This window comes from Pseudopodoces humilis, chromosome 3 (assembly GCF_049639895.1).
Source record: "Pseudopodoces humilis isolate 2021_Gansu_Grassland_sample_001 chromosome 3, ASM4963989v1, whole genome shotgun sequence".
Classification (NCBI taxonomy): domain Eukaryota; kingdom Metazoa; phylum Chordata; class Aves; order Passeriformes; family Paridae; genus Pseudopodoces; species Pseudopodoces humilis.
The window spans coordinates 104,369,341-104,386,251 of NC_142202.1; the positions used below are offsets into that span (position 1 = coordinate 104,369,341).

The 16,911-nt window shown below is 40.9% G+C and overlaps 1 protein-coding gene across 2 annotated transcripts; it reads right to left on the reverse strand.

Moving 5' to 3' along the window:
- Window positions 1-1,424: 1,424 nt before the first annotated feature.
- MATN3 (matrilin 3) lies at window positions 1,425-16,601 on the reverse strand. Of its 2 annotated transcripts, none has more exons than XM_088053321.1 (8): window positions 16,473-16,601; window positions 13,336-13,905; window positions 10,382-10,504; window positions 9,869-9,994; window positions 9,201-9,323; window positions 7,086-7,208; window positions 3,661-3,768; window positions 1,425-1,863 (listed from the first exon to the last, which is right to left on the reverse strand). In XM_088053321.1, exons 2-8 carry the CDS (start codon window positions 13,799-13,801, stop codon window positions 1,808-1,810), a joined length of 1,125 nt encoding a protein of 374 aa, XP_087909447.1. In that variant the 5' UTR covers window positions 13,802-13,905; window positions 16,473-16,601; the 3' UTR covers window positions 1,425-1,807. The 2 variants fall into 2 exon arrangements, with proteins under 2 accessions (XP_087909447.1, XP_005521981.2); XM_005521924.3 differs by lacking the exon at window positions 16,473-16,601 and adding an exon at window positions 15,681-15,840 and having other exon boundaries at window positions 9,869-9,991.
- Between the last annotated feature and the right edge of the window lie 310 nt (window positions 16,602-16,911).

Here is a 16,911-nt window from a genome sequence, read left to right on the forward strand (position 1 = left end):
AATAATTTGTATCATCTTGGAATTTTACATGGTGCTCACAAAATGAGGCAGGTAATTGCTCAGAGGAATTGAATGTAAATATTATAATTTCTAATATAAAATGAAGTTATGAATACTAGTGCATGAATCAAAGCCTGCCCAGCTGACAGCTTGCAAGATACATCTGGCCTCCAGGACAATTTTCCACTATCCTATAAAATTTTACATTTCATCTGACAAACTGGCCTTAGTGCAAATAGGTCTGATGTCATCCCCTCCCAATTGCCAAGAAGTTGTAAAGTCTTGCATTAGATTTACAACTTGTTTATTCTTACCAATTACAGAGGCCAAGGCATACTTCTGGCCCTATAAATGCCTGTATAATACCCGTGCCTAAGCAGAGGACATGAAAGTAAGCAAAGTAAAGTGCTGGATATAAAACTCCATGACTTGGAGAAATAAAAAATATGCATGCACAGCACTTTGAGGAAGCAAGTGTAGCATAGCCAGGATGTCCCACATTAACTTTAATTGTACTACAGCAAATTAATATCAGTACAGTGACACATCACAAAATACAAAGCACAGCCAAATCCAGCATTCTTGGAGGGTTTATAGTCTCATTTTTAGCTGAAGCTGTGTCCCGTGTTTACTTGTGCTATGTAGTGTTTTATTCCAGCTCAACATTAATGTATAGGCATATCTGAAGTCACACTCCCATGTGCAGTGAAGTGAACATAACGTGCTTGAGTGTGGTATGTGCAAGGTGTGAAAAAAGTACAGATGTTGTTTAATACATCCTTGACAAGCCAGTTACCAGATATAATATTTTGTATCATTATATTGCAAGATTCTACAAAATATGTGGGATTTTTCCATTAAAAAAAACCCATCATTTTGACTCCTAATTTAAATACAATTTCTAAAGTATTTGAATAATTATTAAAGCCAAGTGTATAAAATGAATGGATTCCTTTAATGACTAATTTTTTTTAAAAGCTTGTGTGTTTTATCCTAAAAGCTTGATTGACACAAGTATCAGTAAAGTCTGTGTGATGACAACAAGAATGACTGACTAATAATAACACAGGTAGATCTTTCAGGATAAAAATATTAAATTGGAGGATGTCTTTCATTCTTCTACATTTTAAACATTATTAATACTTGAAATTACTGTCCAATCTTTTATCTATATTTACTGTGATGTCTAGGTTTTAAAATCAAGTACTTCTTTTTCCAGTTGTGTCTTGGGGCAGTATTCTGTTTATTTCTTCCATTTATGCCTCCTTTATCTTTAAAATTTTGTTTCCTTTGGTTTTTTAAACCCTTTATTTCATAACACATGTCCTTTAGGTTGAATACAAAATAACTCCAACATCAATGTGCATATCATACTGTATTTTATTTTAATAAGTTACAAGATCCCAACTTACTTTCCCTTTTAATTGAAAGAAGACATAGGCACATTTTTTCATTCTGCCTTGCCATTTCAAAGTTTGATATAATGTGCTATACTGTATCCTTTTTTTTTTTTCTGTATTTCCTTTGACGTAAGAGAATAAAAAATGCAGTTACTACAGAAAAGCAGTATCTGCAGTACAAACTGAAGCACAGCAGGAATGAGTAGCTTCATGGCTATAGAGTGACTGTACATGAAGATCCTCAGGGTCACTGTATTTTCAGCTCTTGTCTTCCTGAAGTCTTTTTGATGTTTGTTGATTATAATAAACCAGCTGCTCTTTTGTAAGCTTTGCAATGAAATAACGCTTGCTGAAAACAATAAAAATTGATTCTGAAAAATTATTTTAAAGTCAAGCAAAATGATAGCTCAGACAATCTGCTGTCTCTCTTGATATGCCTGCAGCTTCTCAGACACTTCCTCTAGTGGTCAGTTGTTAAGGGCAATAAAACAGATGGCTATAAGGTTTGTTTTATTTACAGTCTTTCTCATTGCTGCATTTAAAAAACCCCACTGTTTTCTAGATGAGGTTAATACATGCTTGAAACAGAGGTTTCCAAATGTACTAGAACTCTGTCAATACCTGGCATCTTCCCAAATAATCTCAACAACCCTCATTCCTTAGAAAGAGTTGGATCAGATGATACTCAGGGATGAGGAGCAGAAGGTAATGGTCTCTGCTATGTTTTCCAGGTTGTCTTGAAAGGATGTTAGGGATAGAAATGGCCCATCAAAGAATAACTTTGAAAGAAAGCCTCAGCTCTTTGTAATAAAGTGTATTCCTACCTTAAACCCACAACATTTTCTTGCTTAACATGAGCTCTTGGGGCAGAAAGATTGATCTCTGAAGGACGTGCTACTACTGAGATGACATTACAGGTTTAAATATCTTGGTGTTCAGTTTTAACTAATTAGATTCCCTAGAATTACACATTATAATCCAGGAAAATCAGGTCTTCCCCTAGCTTTTCCCAGGCAGATAAACTGAACTCCAAACACACTGCAAAAAGAGGGATGTGCACGTAGATCTCATAAAAATAACTCTGAATTTATTCAAAAACTGGGAAAGTCTTGTGTCCTTGGCAGAACTGTTTATTTGACTTTCAGAAACCGGCAAACTGAAAAATTCTTGTAACTATTTAAATGATGAGTTCATGTATAAAACTCTCTACTTTGCTCTCCTTTTCTTTTAATCTTAAATAGTCCAGTCCTCCTTGATTTTGAAGCCCCAGGGATGGGGATGATAAGGACAGACATAATGCTCCTTTAAATCAATTCCTATTTGAATAAGAGCACCTCTGACAGAAAACAAAAAGCATTCAGTCTCAAAATTTTTCAGCAAAGAAAATCTGTGACAGTCCTTGGTAAATTGTAGCAGTGATCAACCACTCTCACTTCTAAAAATTATGCCTTATGATGTACCACAGCTTGTCCAACTTCAACTTCCAGTTACTAGTTCCTGCCATGTCATCTGGGGGCATTAATTCTAGCATTCAGGCTTGCTGCGGTATGACAGAGTTCAGCACTTTATCTTTCTTTATTGGTTGGGGTTTTTTTTCTCTCCCACGTGTTTGTGGAATGTCTAATCTGAGGGCTGACCATATTTCTCTTCATGGCTGCAGACACGGCACTGCAGCAAATGAAGCCAGCAAATTCCACCACCAGCCAGCACCTTGGATCTCCTACGGGCACAAGGCATGCCCAGAGCCTCAGCACCCTGCCTTGCAGCTCTCTCCTGCCCCTGTATCCCAGGATACTAATAGGCTCACACATTTTCAGAGAAAAGAGGATGCTTGAGAATCACTTGGGACAGTGCCTGCCTATGGAGGTGGGATGCAGAGGAATACACAGCTAGTGGGACTGTTGTCACACTGCCCGTGAAGCTGTCTTTAAAGTTTTGGAACATAATAGGAGGGCTATTGATGTAAAAGCTAGCCAGAAGAATTACAAGTAGAGCAGTGGTTGATGTTCAGCATGGCACATGTAATCTAGGGGATATGGGCATATGCACTTATTTTATCTGTATTGTGTTGCTCTTCAATGAAATGTGAAACATAGTGGTGTTTGCAACACCTTTTATTATTTTACATGATATTTCTAAAATCACTCTGAAAATACTTTCACTTTTGGGGGATATTTCTTCCCTGGTTTATATCAAAACAGGTACCTCTAAAGTACCAGGAAAGGGCTGAATGCAGGTAATCATGTAAGAAAAAGGATATATTTTGTGGAGAGAGCTTCAAGCCGTGAGGTCACTGAGTCCTGGAGGGCAACTATGGCTTCACACTTACAGGACTCTTCAGTTGTTACAAGACTGCTTGTTATGGCTCCTAAGAGAGAAAACAGCATTTAGTATATTTATTACAATTATTGAACATTTAAATCCCAAGAAAATGCTTGATCTTGTGGAAGGAATCAGACTCATGCTTGCCACAGCAAGCACTGCAACCCAGGGCAGTTGGGAAGGAGGGGCAGAAGTGAACAGGGGCTGGTGTGTAGCCAGAGACCTGAGTGTCCTAATCCAGGACAGGCAAGAGAGAGCTCAATTCTAACCAAGAAGGAGGAAGAGCAGGGTATTCCTCACCTGCCTGCCTGGATCCTGGATCCTGCATCCTCTATACTCTTTAAATTAGACCATTACTGAGCAAAAAAAAAAAAGAGAGGCCTGGCTGCTGGGACCAGCCAGCTTCACCATCAACTTTGTGTAGTCCCACAAGTACTCTTGGTTTCTAACATTTGCAATATGCGTGCATAGCGGGGAGTATCTTTTTTGATTCAAGAGACTGGACACAAATCCATTCAGATGTCACATGAATATAGATGGTGGGAATGACATCATTCAAATAGGCCCAACTGAATTTAAAATCTAGCAGAAAGTCACAGCAATCTAACTGGAGGAGCCAGTTAATATGACAGAGGAGTCACCAGTCCCTTCAGGAAGAGAAAGTGAGCGTTGCGTACTCCACAGTGCTTGATTGAATCTGTTCCTAGGTCTTGACCTCAGTCTTCCAGAATTACACAGGGCACCAGCCTTAGCTGTCCTCAAGAATTCCTTTTTCTCCATAATTCACAAAAAAGATGACAAGAGTTCAGAGAGAAAACAATTTCATTGTAGTGTAATAATGTCAAGTATCAATAGATGGCTGTGGGTTCTCAGCTGCATGAAAGGCAATTTAACCTCATCTACTCCATAAAGTAAATAAGTTAAGGCTGCACTGCTTGCTGAAGGCTGAGAACAAATGTATCAGCAGCTTCTGCAGCACAGGTACTGTAGTGAGGACTCCATCCACATCTGAGACTGGAATAATAAGCTTCCAAAGGCAAAGCCTTCTTAAAAGAGAGCCTACAAATAAATTTTTAATAAGTTATCAAGAGGTAATACCTGTATATAGTACCCATCTCTTAATAAATATTTTTTAAACATTACTTTCGAAGGCAACATGCCATTAATACTCCCATTTTGCAAGGAAACTGCAAAATCTATGAGGCTGCAAATCTGGCAGTGCAGAAACTCATTTGTATTAAAGCCAATATTGAAATTGGTGTCTCCTCGATTCCACTGAGCCTGTATTTGTTCAGCTCCCCTCCTTAGAACATTCCACTGACTTTATGGTCAATGTACAAAGAAGAGCTGTTCAAGAGTCAGCTGGAGGAAGGCCAGTTCAAAACATCACACCAACATGATTGGTTTCCAACCAACTGCCAGTTAACTTTTTATGTCTGCATTTAAGTTCTCCAGTGACAGATACAGATCCTCCTTGGATTTTGTCCGTTTTAACAAAATTATTTTTCCAACCAACTCTGGCAATTTTCCAAGGGTGCTGTGAATTCTTCTACAGTCCTTCTGTGAAACTGACAGTCTTCTGTATTTGATATTCAAAATTTGGGGCATTCCTGTGGCCAGTGGGATGCCCAACAAGTCACACAAAACATGTTAAAGTTGTGTTTTTGCACTGCCTTTGTGTTCAAGTCTAGACCAAAAAGAAACTATTTTTGCAGATGGTGTTTGTGTACAGCCACCAATTTTATAACTGTGCTCTTACACAGTCTTCTTGATGTGACAGCAGGTTATTCCTGCCCTGAACCAGGGCTGGACTAGGTACCTCTTGAGGTCCCTTCCAACCCAGTTTAATTTCAGATTCTACATCAGACTGTGGGGAGGTTCTGCCAGCATTTGATCCCAGTATTGCCCATCTGAAGAGAAAACAGTGAGTTCATACTTGCCCCAGTCAGCTTGGGGGAGAGGCCAAGAATACAAAGTTTAACATTGCAGTAGTTCTAACCTGAGTATTGTTCCACTCAGGATCCCCCAGCCATTCTCCAAATGCTGGTATGCAATGGAAACTCAAATCCCAGAGACAGGTGCCCCAGAACCCTGCCAACACCCCCAATTATTCCCATTTCATTAGGATTGCAGATTATGACAGATTGTATTTTTAGATACAGTGAGTCCTTAAATGTGTGATGATAGTTAAGAGGCAAAATTAAACTTAAACTAGTTTTAAATACAGTAACTGCTATAACTAAGCAAGAAGGACCAAAGTAGCTCAAAATAAAAATGGAAAGAAGCATAAAAGAATGAAAAGGGATTATACTTCCTGAGAGCTTGTGAATTGATAGACCATTTCTCAAGCAGATTAAAATTATTTAACACATTAAAGAGGTGTTTCAATAAATAAACATATCCAGAAAAAACCCCAACATTAAGTTATTACTTGAGCGTGTTTTGTCATCTGAATTTAAGATAAAGCCTTCATAGCAGTCACAGGTCTATCATCCACTCACACAGACCTGCTGCCAGTTGTGGGTTCCTGGTGCACACACACCAGTTCACACAGGATGTGCTTTGGAGAAGCAGTTATCCAGAAACAAGATAGCATTTTTTATGCTTCACAATGGCAGTGCTTTTCCATGCTGGAAAGCCTATCCTCTATGAATCTTATCAGGAGCTACTGAGATGTGTAACTGATCTCACCTTGGAGCAGCAATTGTATTACTGGGGATTAATACATTAATTAATACAAGGGATACCTCAGACCTTGCTCCCTCTGACCCAGCTGTGTAACCCCAGCAGATGTGAAATGCCACATCAGCTCCAAAAGGCACACTAGGAAAGGTTTCCAGTACACAATAACTTTACAGTAAGTAGACTGGGAAGGAAAGAAACACTTCTGAAATTGTTACATTTTTACTGTAACACAAAGTCACCAAGAAGCTAAAGAAAGGAACAGCAAGATGAAATTCAGCCTGGAGGGGAGGACATCTCCTCGAACTGTCTTGCATGGTGGTACACACATTCCATAGTACTGCAGAGTGCGTGACTAACCCCAGCTCTTCCCTCCTCAACAATTTCTCAGTTCTGGGTTTGCTGAATATTACATAAATTAGGGAAAGCCTTGTTTATAAGTTGACAAAGACTGCATGGTAAGTATTTACTAACATTTTTACATATAAAGTTATTTGTATCTCTGAATTTACCTCAAAGTAGGCAAGACAGAGTGACATAGAACTGTCTTTTAACACCTGAGTGCACCTGGAAGTTCCTCAGACAGATACAAATATATTCATACACTAACAAGAGCTACTGCAATACGTGCACTTAGCTGGGGAGGGCATGGATGGAAAGGGATCAGCAATCTGCTCTTACCTGAACACGTCTTCCTGTCTGGGTTGAGGGTGTAGCCTTGGTGGCAGTCACAGGTGTAGGACAGGTCATCCCTCACACAGACCTGCTCGCAGTCGTGCCTGCCAGGTGCACACACATCAGCAGCTGAGGGAGGCATTTCAGAGAAGAAGAATATTAATCCATATCCAAACTTCTTCGAAGCAGCCTTTAGATGGTCATAGTGATTCTCATTTGCAAATGTATCTTCATTTGGATTCAAACCAGGATGTTTTTACTGCATGTCAGCACACACAAAAGGGTGCACAAGTGTGTGGTTTTTATCTGGTTATCAATGTCACAAAATTAGTACAAAATTTTGGAATACTGGCAACACTTTTTTACAGCTGTAACAGATGGCAAAAGGAATGAAACTAGAAGGGATAAAGTTACAAAACAGTTATCCAACAGAATTTCAGAGAACAAATATCTCATGATTTTAAAATCTGATTTTAAAAGACTATTTGGCATTACTTCAGCTCTAATTGAGTTGGAGAAGACACTGTTTTATGGAGTGAAAAGACCATAAACAGAAAAGTATATGTGGCTGCTAAAAAAGATGTGACACCCACTGCCAGTTACAGGGCACTATATGTGTGAGGCTGCTGTTTTCTGCCAAATTTAACACACCAGTTCTGAAAGGGCAAGCTTGAGCAGGAGTTCCTATATTTGGATATCTTTGCAGTAAGAAGGCCCAGTAAGGCACAAGAAAAAATAAAGGATGGAGAAAGAAAGAAAGAAAGAGAGGAAGAGAGAGAGAAAAGAGAAATAAAGGATGGAGAAAGAAAGAAAGAAAGAGAGGAAGAGAGAGAGAAAAGAGAGTAAGAAAGAAAGAAAGGAGAAGGGAAATGAAACAAAGGAAAAAGAGAAAAAAAAAAAGGAAAAGAAAAAGGGAAAAAGAGACCCTCTCCCAGACTTAGACTATTTTTGCATCATTTTTTGCCCATCTTTGTGAAATAATTTCCACAAAGACCTGAATGGCTAGGAAATCATTAGCAGGATACTGAAAAATGAGATTCAGAAGGAAAAATAAAAAGCATGTGAAGAAAATAATTTAAAGTTTGAGTATGCAGAAGGAGAATCAGAAGTGCTGTGAAATGAGGTTTAGGATTGGACTCCCAAAGGGAAGGCCTAATTGAATTTACATTTCCTCACATGTTTATTGCCTCTTTGTAATGCCAGCTAAGAGCTAATCCTAGGCACCATATTTACAAAATCACCTCCTAACCTAGGCAGGAAGAAATACTGAGGCCCTCTGGCTTCCCCTCTTTGACATGTGAGACCTGTGACTTCACTTGAGAGATTTACCTAGGAACTTCCTGGAACTGAAAGCCTATGTTCAACAGTTTGTCGCACAAAATATAGTAAGGAAAAGGATTGTAGTGGAAGTGGGGGAAAAAAAGGATTTTCCCTAAATAAATCACCAATGAGACATCCAAAGAAATTCAGAGTGAAAATCAAACCCTAATCAAGTGAAGATAATATAGAATAGATATTAATTTGTAGATAATATATACTTATGTGTACATCCCTGAGTACCAGCTACATCTCTGCTCTTGTTCTCCACAATTGACCATCACTGAGAAGGAACATTTCCCTCCATTCTCTAGAGTTCCAAGGCTGGAATATTTCTTAAGGTCCAAACACATCCACCAGAAAAAGCAGTCACACTCATGATGATACAAACTTCAATCTCTCTTCCATCACAGTCCATGCTCTCCATTGTCTCATTCCCTTGTGCTGCTTTACTGAAGAGTTTTCTGACAGAAGTGGTCCACATCACATATCAGATGTGGCAATTCATGCTCCATGGTGTGAAAACACTGTGAAGTCCTCAAGGAAATGCCAGGTGGCATTTTAATCTTAACCAAATACAAGTTTCACACAACTTAATCTTACCCAAATACAAGCTTCACACAACTGCAGAAGAGCCAATGATCTCAAATTACTACTGTACATACAGAAAAACAAAGTTGCCCTGAGTTTTCAGGAGCTGAAAAGAAACTCTGGGATAGTTTATATGAAAAATAACATGTTAGCTAGATTTTTAAAAGCTGCTTGCTTTTAGTGAAACACAGTTTTTCCTTAATCAGATATTACCTGAGCAAGTCTTCTTGTCTGGATTCAGAGTGTATCCTTCATAGCAGCCACAGCTGTAGGTTCCATCATTATTCAGACAGACTTGGGCACAGTCATGCCTTCCAGGTGCACACATGTCCATGGCTGTGATGAGCCATGGTTTAGGAAAGAAACCTATTAAGCCCTCCCAGATACTTCACTGTTTTAAATGCTCAACATTTGTAATTACAATTTACTTATGATTTAAACAGTGTCCTACTACATTATAATATTGTGCTGCAGAGAGCTGAATTCAGTTATTAATTATTTAATGGAGGAGGCAGATAGTGCAAGACATCACTACACCACATCTGATGCAGTTCTGTCTTTCATCAGCAATTCCAACAGTTCCATACATCCCCAGCAAGGATGAAGCTACAAACCTACATGAGATGAGCAATAACCTGCCCTGTGGTCAGACTAAGCAGCTAAATGTTTATGGAATTCTGTGAAGACCATAAAACAGTAGAAAAAAAGAAGTAAAAAGTGCCAAACTGCATTTTTTAATCAACAAATTTAAAGAAAAATGCAATGTTATTGTTATTGGAACCAAGGAAAAGACTACAGCTGAGTTCTCATTTTAGGGTAACTCAGAAAATACGTCCATATCTCCATGGGTTTCATATATTCAAGTAGCCTTTAATTCTTACCTGAGCAAGACTTCTTGTCTGGATTCAAGGTGTAGCCTTCATAGCAGTCACAGACATAGGATCTGTTGTTGCTCACACAGACCTGGTCACACTCGTGCCTCCCAGGTGCACACATGTCCACAGCTTCTTAGTCATGTTAGAGAAACAACTTGTTGTTAATAACAAGGAGTTTGGGATGAAGTGCACACTCCCATTTTTTAATATATGCTGATTTGGAATCAGCTCAGAAATGGCAAAAGTAATTGAAGGAATTAGAACAAGGGGTAGGAGAAATATCTATAGTGTCTACATCCGAAGACTTTGTTTTGGCATCTAATGGATGCCAAATGAATGGATCTGTAGGCACAATAAAAAGGATCGCTATAGAATCAAACTACATCTCACCTTTACTTGCAGCTGAGTTATATTTATTATTTATTTCTAGAATAATGTTTGTTGTTTCAACAGAAGCAGACAAGTAGAGTTGTTTGGGTTTTTTTTTCTAGTTGAACTCATTATCCAAAGGAATAATACCTGAGCAGGTTCTCTTATCTGGATTGAGGGTGTATCCTTCATAGCAGTCACAGAGGTGGGATGGCCCATCACTCACACAGAGCTGCTGGCAGCCGTGGGTCCCCAGGGCACACGCGTTCACAGCTACAAAGGGCATTGACAGAGAGGTGCTTCAGGCATCCCACAGGAAAGGAACAGGCATTAATCATTCATGCTTACAGAAGTACATCTTGCACTGTTTGCTGGATTAGTGATAGTAAATGTCAGTGCTGTGTTGCTGTCACAACAAGTTACAGGCCTCCTTTGCACCACTCCAGAGCCAGGAGAGAGTGGTCATCAATGGCACAGAAATAACTCATTACCTGAGGTGGCAGGAAAAAAATGAATGGAAAAGGGTTCAACAAGGAGAGATTTTAAGCATTCAGTAACATCACACTGGAAGGGAGAAGACAGCAATGAAAAGGATCTTAAAGGGAGGGAGGGAGGGAGGGAGGGAGGGAGGGAGGGAGGGAGGGAGGGAGGGAGGGAGGGAGGGAGGGAGGGAGGGAGGGAGGGAGGGAGGGAGGGAGGGAGGGAGGGAGGGAGGGAGGGAGGGAGGGAGGGAGGGAGGGAGGGAGGGAGGTTAAATAAATGGGAAAACAGGTCTGTTTTGAGACTTGTACTCAAGATTAGTAGTTACTGATTAGTATTATTGTGGGTATGGACTACTGGTAAAATCAATCTCCAAAACAATACTGGTGAATTAAAAAAGAGTGCTTGAACCTTCTCATGTATTTCTGAAAACAAGGCAATTTTGTGACAACAAAATGGCAATATTCCCCATTTTCTAAAACAAGGAAAATTTGGAATTCTGCTAAAAAGGGTGATAGAGTTGTCATATCTTTACATTTTGAAACACAGACAGCACCTTTTCATTGGTGACAGCACCTTTTCATCCCCTACGTACTTGGGAATAAGAGAATTAATCTCCATGACTTATGAACAAAATCTCTGGGTGATATTTTCAAGCATAAGTGAGAAGCTCAGACTCAAATGGTCAGATTTTTGTGGTAGGAAAGTCAAACGTCCATTGACTTGGACAACTATTCAAGGCTAATCAAGACTTTTCCATCTCTGGGGTGGCCTCATGCTGAATAGTGCTCTCAATGCATCAAGATCTTGATCTTAGCCAACTATTTTTCCCCTGAACATTAGTTTTCCTGTTTTCAGTTCACCCTACAAACAAATTAATTGCCTTAGTCTAAGCGAAAGAAAATCCTAATTGCCACTGGTGAGCCCAGATTTCTGACCAAAAAGCACTCTGGAACTGGAAAGGGACCCAGTTTACCACACTGTCTTACAAGACACTCTTAGATTCATTTGGTTTATAGAAGTCTTTTTAAAGACTGTTTCCTTCACCCTGTTTTTTTCATGAATCCCACAGATTCTGGCAAATTACACACAGGCAACTCAGAGTTATACTGGAAGCTTACATGTGTGAGGACTCTGATTTACCCTCCAGCCTTGCAGGGGCATAATTTCTATGCTTCAGCACAATGAACAGTAGGTTTATTGTTAAGAACATGAGATTTTTCTTTGCTGCTGTGAAAGGACTTGTTTTGATGAGATCATAGATGGACATGACAGCACACATACCTGTCCCACCAGGTGGGCACTTGTGAGGATCTGGTCACATCAGCAGCACAATATGGTGTCAAGCCAAACCTCAAGGCATTTCCTAAGCTAGCTATTGGACAAAGTGACCTGTCTGCAGATTGTCTTACATATTTCTTTCACACCTAGAGAAAGAGGTCTATTCACTCTAAATATACTCAAAAAGTGTGGTGGCAATTTTTAGTAAGGCTCTGAAATAGTAAAGTAACATACCACCAACCAAGTTCCCAAGAAAGTGGCTCTTATTTTAATCCTCTTACAGTGTTATTTATTTTACCTATTATTTTATTATTTATTGTTTTATTATTTTATTTTATTATTTTATTATATAATTATATTATTTATTATTTTATTATTCTATTATTATTTATATTTTTAGTATATTTTATTATAATTTTATTTTTTATTTTACCTATTATTTGCTGGAGATTTATTGTAAATTTCTTAGAAATTCACTAGAAAAATCTACTTTGCACAAGTTTTTTAATTGTCAGGAAGTTGTCATTTGATTTTTGTGAATAGGGCTGTGTCGCAGCTATCTATAGGCAGTTCTAAATACTCCAGGTGACCTTTTTTACCCTGTAAATGACAGTAAGAGCCCAGTCTGGCTTAGCATTGTTAGTGGAATTCTAGCTGACACCAAATACATACAGCATTTTTATAAGATCAGCCCTGAAAAAGCAAAGCTAATTCATCCCATCCCCTAGTTCCTTGTCTAAACCAAGTTTCAGAGAAACAGGGGGAGATTTGAGCCTGGCACACTGGAAAAGCCCAGCAGTGCCTAAGGAGTGAAAGCCTGCCCTGAGATGACCTGCTGCTGCATTTGGGCACTTAATCCTGTACCAGATTGCTCAAGCCAGTGCAGTGGTTTACCTGCCACACTGAACTCTGAACACCTACTCTGAACCTATAAGGAATCCCTTCAGCTCCATACTCCCATCCTCCTTGCTTCCCAGCAAGATGGGAAAAGAAAAAAGCAGCCTGCACAGCTCTGGTGTGTACCTTCAGTAATTCAGTAAACATATGCAGTCAAACCATGTCCAGATTGCTGTGATTTGTCTTTCTCTCAAAATCTGACCAACTGCACAAGGAGGTCCACTCGAGTCAGAAATGTTACCTACACTAGGTCACTATTCAAAATGAAAGGCCATTAATTGGCCTCCACTGGAAAAGAGGGTTGGCTTGTTTGCCCAAAGGATGGTAAAGGAAATATTTAGATGTGATACATAACACTTCTGAAAAACTTCTTTCTTAGGGAGTGGAACCGCAGCAGAAATCAAATGGAGCCAAGTTACACTACTCTCTTGGACTGACCCCCTTACCACAGAAAGTCTCCCTGAATCTGGATGTCAGCTTTTCGATCACACCATAGGTCTCCACATAGAAGACATGTTCATCCAGAGGCTCACTGGCCATTATCCTCAGGGACTGCATGTCTGCCCGGTCTACCCCGACCGCGTAGATCTCGATGCCAGCTGTCCGGGCGCTTGCCGCCACATCTTGAACCTGGTCTTGTGGCCGTCCATCTGTCACAACAATGACCACCTTGGGGATGTTGGAGGTTGCTGGCCGGGTGCCCATTTCCTCGGTGAAGACTTCATCCATGGCAGTTTGGATGGCAAGGCCGGTCATCGTGCCAGCAGACAAGGGCTCGATGCGAGACACAGCCTCCTTCATAGAGGCTTTGTCAAAGTAGGTCCGGAGAGGAAACTCCACCTTGACAGTGCTCGCGTAGTTCATGACCGCCACACGCGTTGTTCTCTCACCAACATCCAAGGTATCGATCATTTCTGACAAGAAGATTTTCACTTTCTCAAACTCTTCAGGTCGGACACTACGGGAGCTGTCTACGATGAAGACGAGGTCTAGAGGCCGGTTCTTACAGGCAGTGTCTGCCAAGAAGGAAGGAAAATGCTTCAGTCATCTCCTACACAGAGCAGGAGCTCTCACCCAAGGGCAGTGAGTGCTGTCATGGCAAACTACTGCCAGATAATGTTGGTTGATTCTTTATGAAGAGTCTTCAAATTATAGTGAGCAACATATTAGAGAGTCTTAAATATTAATTTTGACAAGTAATAAATAACTAAATTTTTCTAAGCATTAATAGATATCTGCACATTTGAGCCCTCAAAATGTCAAACTATCCTTGAAACAAAGGGTTATGGCTTTCATGTAACAGCAAAAAAAGAGATGGAGCAATTATATAAAAATGTATTTACTGTTTATTTTCATAAAGCTTGAATTCCAGTTTTTATAAGGTAAAGAAATAAAATGGCAAAACATCTGAGTAGATCATGTGGGGAACAGATCCTAGTATCTTTTAGGATAGTAACAATATAAATTGCCAATTAGGAATTATTTCTTGTTTGTAAATCACAATCCAAAATACACAAGAAGAAATAAAGGCCAACAAGGAAAAATCACAAATGATGTCGTAAAAAGGTTTCTTTAGAAATTGTTACTGTTTTAAGGCTTGTAGAACAGAGAGAAAAGTGAAATTACTTGTGAAGTAATTTTATACGTAAAAATGAACATTTACACACACACTTCCAAAATTCCTCACTGTCATATAAATCTAGACAGAAGTAGAAAAGCCATAGCTCAGATCAGAGACAAGCAACATTTCTGGGAAGACAAAAAACAATCAAGACAGTGACAGTGCAACTGAAATGCCCCCGCCCTGTCCTGATACCAGGACACTGATGGTACCATGTACTTACTTTATACCATCAAGGTTGGATTTGCAGCTGAAAAATGGACAACCCAAGACCAGAGTATTTCTATAAAAGAGACATTGTGGCTCACCAGTGCATTAAATAGCTAAATATGAGGTGTCCAGTTTGAATTCACACCTTGAGGGCTGTTTTGGGAACCTGACACACCTCTCCTGGCTACTATCAAGTTCACTTGTATTATTCCATTCCAGCTTAAATTTAAAAAATCTTCACAAGTATCTTAAAAGTAGAGGCGAAAACAGCACTTCCCCCACCCCCCTACAAGGCATTAGAAATCCTTTTTCTCTGATTCAAGTGAAAACACAGGGAAAAATTGAAATTGCACAAATTCCCTCAGGAAGCACAGCAGCATAGTTGATATTGCCTTTGAATGGAATAATAGACCAGACGAATCTAGGATCCCATCCAGGTATAGTCTATATTCACCCTGTAACTCAGTTTTGCCTTTGGGAAGCTGAGAAAACATGAAGAAATGTTAGTGCATGCATGCATAGCGAAAGACAGACATAAAGAAAGACGGAAAGAAAGACGGAAAGAAAGAAGGAAAGAAGGAAAGAAGGAAAGAAAGAAGGAAAGAAAGAAGGAAAGAAAGAAGGAAAGAAAGAAGGAAAGAAAGAAGGAAAGAAAGAAGGAAAGAAGGAAAGAAGGAAAGAAAGAAAGAAAGAAAGAAAGAAAGAAAGAAAGAAAGAAAGAAAGAAAGAAAGAAAGAAAGAAAGAAAGAAAGAAAGAAAGAAAGAAAGAAAGAAAGAAAGAAAGAAAGAAAGAAAGAAGAGAAAGAAACCCAGTGCAGTGTTTGTAGGTAAAAGAATTCTCTTTTTTAGAATTGAGAAGAAAAAAAAAAGAGCTTTTCAGCAACCTGTTGGTTCCAGGAGTCAGAAATAAAGATGTTTCGAGTAATGAGCACAGGTAGGGAAGAGCTAGGCGTGCGGTACCTGCGGAGGGGCCGCCCGGGCGCGGCTGCCGGCGCGGGCGGAGCGCGGGGCCCCGCGGGGCCGCGGGCAGCGGCAGCAGCGCCAGCGCCAGCGCCAGGCAGCAGCGCAGGATGCCGAGCCCGGCCCGCCCCATGGTGCCGCCGCCGGGCCCGCGCCCGCCGCGCCGCCTTTAAAGCTGCCGGGACGGGGAAGGGGACGGGACACCGAGGGGCCATCGGCCGCCCCCGCCGCCTCCTCCCCGGGGCGGGCCGGTGGCCCTCGCCCCCCCGCCCCGACGGGCGCTCAGCAGCCGCGGAGAGAGGGAGGGGAGCGAGGATTACAGCTCCTCTTTGGGAAAATGCGGCAGGGCCAGGGCAGGGCTCAAGGGGAGCTGAGACACCGTTCTTCCTTCACTAGAAGTGTTGGTCTAGGCTAATTTTGCATTTCAGTCTCCAGAACAGTAGTTGCAAAGAACGGGAGAAAAAGCTCCCAGTGTGATGAGCGAGGCACAAGGAACTGCCCGCTCTGTTGCCAAATCTGGGCAAGAGCATTTAGGCTGGTTCCTGGCACTGGAACTCCTGCCAATTTCTGCAGGAAGCTGCAGTGAGCTTAGTGGAAAGCATGGGTTAGGGCACAAAGGCACCCTGATCTCCAGCACAGGGCTTTAGAAGACACCTTTGCCAAATCTGTACCCTGTTGTACTGCAGGATCATCTTCTCTCCCATCACCTCCATCAAGGGAAGAGGAAGCCTTGATTTAGAAGAGGAACCACCAACCCCTCAGCTGTACAGTATCCAGCAGGCACTGACTCACTTCAGCAAGTGCTACTGCAAAGGCACAGCACCATCACTTTCCCGAAGGCTGCAAACAGTATCAGGGAAGAGGGACCACCACCCTTCAAGCAGGAGAAAGCCACAGGACAAGACACCAGGGAAATATAATGGCTTTTCTCTCTCAGAAGAGGCTGCAGCTTTTTGAGCAAGAGCACATGCACACACACCCCAGACAAATTTCAGGCAGTGCCTGCTGGTGCCAAACACTGCTCACACACATGGTCAGCCACCCACTCGGACAGCCTCAATAGGCAGTCCTTGGGAGGAGCTCTTTGCCCTCTCGTGGTCACACACACACACACACACTCCCTCATTGCAGAGGGACCAGAGCAGAGCGCGTGCTGCAATCCATGTTTGAGCAGCACCCAAGTACCAAACAGTTTCAGCTGTGTTTCTTATGCCTCACCAAACCACAGCGG